Source organism: Alligator sinensis, unplaced genomic scaffold (genome assembly GCF_000455745.1).
Source record: "Alligator sinensis unplaced genomic scaffold, ASM45574v1 scaffold175_1, whole genome shotgun sequence".
In the NCBI taxonomy this organism is placed as follows: domain Eukaryota; kingdom Metazoa; phylum Chordata; order Crocodylia; family Alligatoridae; genus Alligator; species Alligator sinensis.
Window position 1 is genome coordinate 1,053,844 of NW_005842536.1, and position 4,947 is coordinate 1,058,790.

At 41.4% G+C, this 4,947-nt stretch overlaps 1 protein-coding gene across 1 annotated transcript in view; it reads left to right on the plus strand.

Moving 5' to 3' along the window:
• The window catches only part of CAPSL (calcyphosine like), a 21,087-nt gene that overhangs the window by 13,103 nt on the left and 3,037 nt on the right, over positions 1-4,947 (plus strand). Inside the window, exons 3-4 of the mRNA XM_006031878.3 lie at positions 1,123-1,300; positions 2,056-2,265. Of these exons, the coding sequence (XP_006031940.1) occupies positions 1,123-1,300; positions 2,056-2,265 (388 nt within the window). The remainder of the gene's footprint in view (positions 1-1,122; positions 1,301-2,055; positions 2,266-4,947) is intronic.

Genomic DNA, 4,947 nt, shown 5'->3' on the forward strand with positions numbered 1-4,947 from the left:
CATCGACGGCAGACTCCAGCGCTTGTAGGATAGGTATACCTGACTCTGTAGCCTGCTACTGTGTGTGTGTGTGTGTGTGCATGTGTGTGTGGGGACCAGCCCCAAGGTTTATGATTACAGTGTTTCAATCCGCCTAATAAACTAGAATTTTAAGGATCCCGAGTTGGACATTTGTAGCCAATAGTCTGAGTAGCACGTGTTACAGAGAGCTACAGCAATCAGGGGGAACAACAAAATCTCAGCAGTAGAGTGAAGTCCTGGCCACCTTGAAGTCAATGGCAGACCTCCCACGTACTTCAGTGGGGCCAGGGCCTCTCTTGTCTATTTCAAACCCTCCGTAATTTGGGAGTGGAGGTTGAACCTGTAAAGTTCAACTGTAGTTCCAGTGCTACAGTGCTGTCTTTTTTTATTGTCTTTTTTTCTTCAATGATTTTTTTTTAAAAGTACAAAACCAAGTGACCACAGGAAAACCATGCAACAAGCAGGGCAGATAAATGAATGCAACAATCAGGACTACCAACATCAAAACAAAGGAGTGTAGTAAAACAAGGGCAAAACCTTAGACTTTGGTAGAGTGACACTGATTTCCAACAGCTGAGGACATGACCCATATCTTCTGTTTTGTTAACATTTTAACACAGGGAAGGAGTTGACTGGAAAGTAGGGTTTCAGCCCCCCAGTGCATGGCTATAGGTTATATACTCACTAGTTTATGAGTTTATAGTGTGAGGTTGTACAGTCATTGTATTATTCCCATTTATGAATTGGAAAGTGAGGCACAGTGAAATTCAGGACACAAAAACACCTGGGCATCTAAGTCAGGTTTGACTTCCATATTAGGTATGTAAGGATATGTCTGTAGCACCCCTCCATATCGAGTTTTTATTAGTTTTGTTTTTGTGAGGTCCAGGGGTCATTTTCAGAGGAGACAGATTGGAAAATGGGTCTTATCAAGCTGTATAGATGAGCCAATAGACATTGTTCATCCCTTCCTCAATTGCTGCAGCCCTGCTCCTTCCTGAAAAGAAATTAGGAGGAGAAAATGTTATCCCAGTGAAGGCTCCTTCTACCTTTTCTCCTTATTTCATTTATATTTTCTTCAAATCACACATTTTTCCACAGAGTCTTTCGGATTATGGATGATGACAACAGCAGAACCCTCGATTTCAAAGAATTCATGAAAGGATTAAGTGATTATGCTGTCATGATGGACAAGGAAGAAGCACAAGAGCTTTTCAGGATGTTTGATAGAGATGGCAGTGGAACAATAGACTTTGATGAATTTCTCATAACATTAAGAGTAAGTTTATGATCATGGTGCTTTGTTATTACAGAGATGCAAAAAAAAAGAAAAGAAAAGAAAAAAGATCTGAACCTAGTTAGGTAATTTATCAGTACAGACCTGGCATTTCCTTCAGTAACAGTGGTATCTACAGCAATGTTAAGGTGACAACTTCCATTTGAAAAATTCCACTTTTATCTAAGTTACATGAGATTTAAGGGGGCTTTGCTACTTAGGCTACTTTCTTGGGGCTCAGAAAATTTGGGTTTTCTCCCAGCTCCAGCTTCTGTGGTCAAGTTATCTAATATTTTTGGGCTGCAGGCCTGCATCTCTAACATGCTGATAAGTCTTCCTTTGTCTGTCTTCTCTGATTATATTGTGTGTTCATCCATGTAGGGCTGTCTCTCATTACAGACCTCTGATCTATGGACTGCTACAACTTAAAAATAATTAAAAGAAAGATAATATTTTGCGTCTTTTTCAAGTGATATTTAAAATCATTAGAACAAAAGGATATTATAGGAATCATTTCACTTCTGTTTGCAATTTGTTGACTTTGCACTTGATATGAGTATGAGTACCCTCCATTAAATTGCTTTGGTGAGGCTGAATTGCACTTTCTCTTTCGTTCATTTGTCCAATGAGACCACTCTCACATTTGGCTGTGGTCAGAATACCCTATGTCCCAGGAAGAGCAGTAGTAAAGCTGCTTGAAGCTGATATTGGACAGGTAAGCAGCAGATCAGGATTAATTTATTACTGTTTTCTTCCAGCCTCCAATGTCCAAGGCCAGAAAAGAGGTCATCATGCAAGCATTTAGGAAGTTTGACAAAACAGGTGATGGTGTGGTAACCATTGAAGACTTACGAGGGGTTTATAATGCACAGCATCATCCCAAATACCAGAATGGAGAATGGACAGAAGACCAAGTTTTTAGGGCTTTCTTAGATAATTTTGATTCGCCCTATGACAAAGATGGGAAGGTAAGTGAAATAGCTTGTGTCACCCAAAAAGAACTCCACTTGACTCCTATCTGACATTGTTACATGTGAAAACAGTCATAAGCCATTGTCAGCATTGTGCTCTTACTTTTGTCCCGAGATCTTTAATGAAAATAGTCAACAAGACTGGTCCCCAAACGATTTCTTTAAGAACTCCACTGGTAATTTCCACGCTTTGGTTCTTTCCTGTTTTAGACCACGATGGGGATTTTGGTTACCACCTGTGCCAGTTACTGGCCTCAACTGTGTTTTCCACTTGAGAAGCCTTTTCAACACTCTTCTAATGCTGATGGTTATAGAAAAGTCAGTTCCAGAACCTAGTTCTTTTGTTTAGAAGTTCTTGGGCTAACCCACTAGACCACAGGTCCTGAGCAACAAACTTGACCTCTCTGCACTAGAATCTGATCTCAGCCACAATGTTGGTATAAAGCTCTGAAGCCTGACCTCAAGTTTAAAAACATCCTGTTATTTGAAACAGGGACACGGTTCCTGAGTAAGTACAGAGGACCTAGCCTGGTGTTTTTAACATCAGGTTTCAGATCAACAAGATTCATATAACTGTGTGACAAGGATTGCTGACTCCAGCCAAAATTCTTCTTCCTAAGTGCCTTAATGCTGAGTTTTGCCAAAAAAGCATCTTTGCCCCATGGTCTTGCTGAATTCTCTGAGATAGCCAGGCTTAGCAGTATGGGTTATTTGCTTATAATCAGTAGAACAGACTGTAAGGTCTGGTTTTCCCATTCAGCAAATATTTTAGGTGTTTGTCAACTAAAATGTTTGGAACAATGGGAATTACGGGGTCACATACCTTGATATATGAAGTGAGAGGCAGGGAGTTCTTAGGGTGATGCCTTTTATTGTACCAGCTTCAAATGCAAGACATTCTTTGTCCATTCAGATAATTCTTCAAAGAATGTCTTGCATTTGAAAGCTTGTCTAACTTTTTTTCAGCTACATAGTTGATCCAATAAAACATAACATCCTAAGAAATTCTTGCCTTCCACATATTTTCTGGACCATCACTGCTACAAAATTACTCTGACACATTATATAGGATAGCTTTATTCAGAGTATTCTATAAATAAGCCAAGTATTAAAGCTTCACGAAAAGTATGTACGATTCATGTGAATGAGGGAATGGAAATATATTTCTTCATGCAATCAATGCCATGGCAGTACAAAGAGCAGGAAGTTTAGGCTAATTGTTTTTATAAAAGGATTCAGTCCTGCAGTGCATATCAAAATAAGAAATGCTCCCCTGGGTTTAGAAGCCCGTTTTGTTTGTTTCTGCTCTGAAGAATGGTACTTCTTGCTGGATAAATTGAAATAAAGCTGCAACCTCCTAATTGCACTAAGAGCCTCTTCCATTGTATTCACGACAGTGCAAAGAATGCCTTGTTTGAAGACCAGATGAATATCACTGAACAAGTTACGTAGCAATATTAATGTCCTTGAAGGATCAGTGTTTTACTCATTCTGGTTATTCTAACTTTACAGGTTTCTCAAGCAGGATGAGATTAATAGTAAATCTCTTTAACTAGGTTTACCTATCGTCTTGCCTCATGGTCTTGCTGAATAACTTCTGTACGCAGGTCAAATTTCTGACCAGTGGAGAAGCCCCAGGAGGCTGTGGAGTGCCCTTTAACTAGGTTTACCTAGTTAAAGAAATCAGAGATTAAGATCTCTGATTTCAAGGACCTCTCTATAGTAAGACATTTTACAAATGAAGAGGTTAATTTCTGCAACATACACCTCCTTCGTTTTCCCTCGTGTATTAGCTACTTAAATGGAAATGACTTAAAACGTAGCTATGCACAGAAGTTGCTTTTTGCACCATTTAAAATGCTTCAGTGCCATGACAGCAGAGGTGCACAGCTTTACAGCACGTTAACAATGGATACAGTGCTTTAAATTAACCCTTGTTAAACGAGGTATTACATTTGAAGCACTGTATTTTATAGCACTTTAGCAACCTACAGCACTTTAAATAACTTCTGTACGCAGGCCAAATTTCTGACCAGTGGAGAAGTCCCAGGAGGCTGTGGAGTGCCCCTTGCCTCCTAGCCTGGAAAGTGCAGGGAGACACATAGGCCCCCACCACCAAACACTACACTTCTGTCATGTTTAAGAGCACTTGTGATACACCTACAATGTTTACAACATATGGTCTACATCCTACATCCAGGACCAGAACTGCCACCTCTCTGCTAGGCCCCCATCGGGCCCCAAGGGAGGCACACCTGAGCCCAGGGTAAGTGAGGATCTAGTTAGGGAGCTGCTGGAGGGGCTGGACGTTTTTAAGTCAGCCGGTCCGGATGATCTCCACCCTAGAGTTCTAAAGGAACTGGCCGGGGTCATTGCGAGTCCCCTGGCGCAGCTTTATGAGCACTCGTGGTGCTCTGGAGAGGTGCCGGAGGACTGGAAGAGGGCCAACGTGGTTCCCATCTTCAAAAAGGGGAGGAAGGAGGACCCAGGAAACTATAGGCCAGTCAGTCTTACCTCAATCCTGGGCAAGCTGTTCGAGAAAATTATTCTGGCACACATCCAGGAGGGGCCAGCAGGGAAATGCATGCTCAGGGGCAACCAGCACGGGTTCATCAGCGGCAGGTCATGTCAGACCAACCTGGTGGCCTTCTACGATCAGGTCACTAAATCATTGGATGC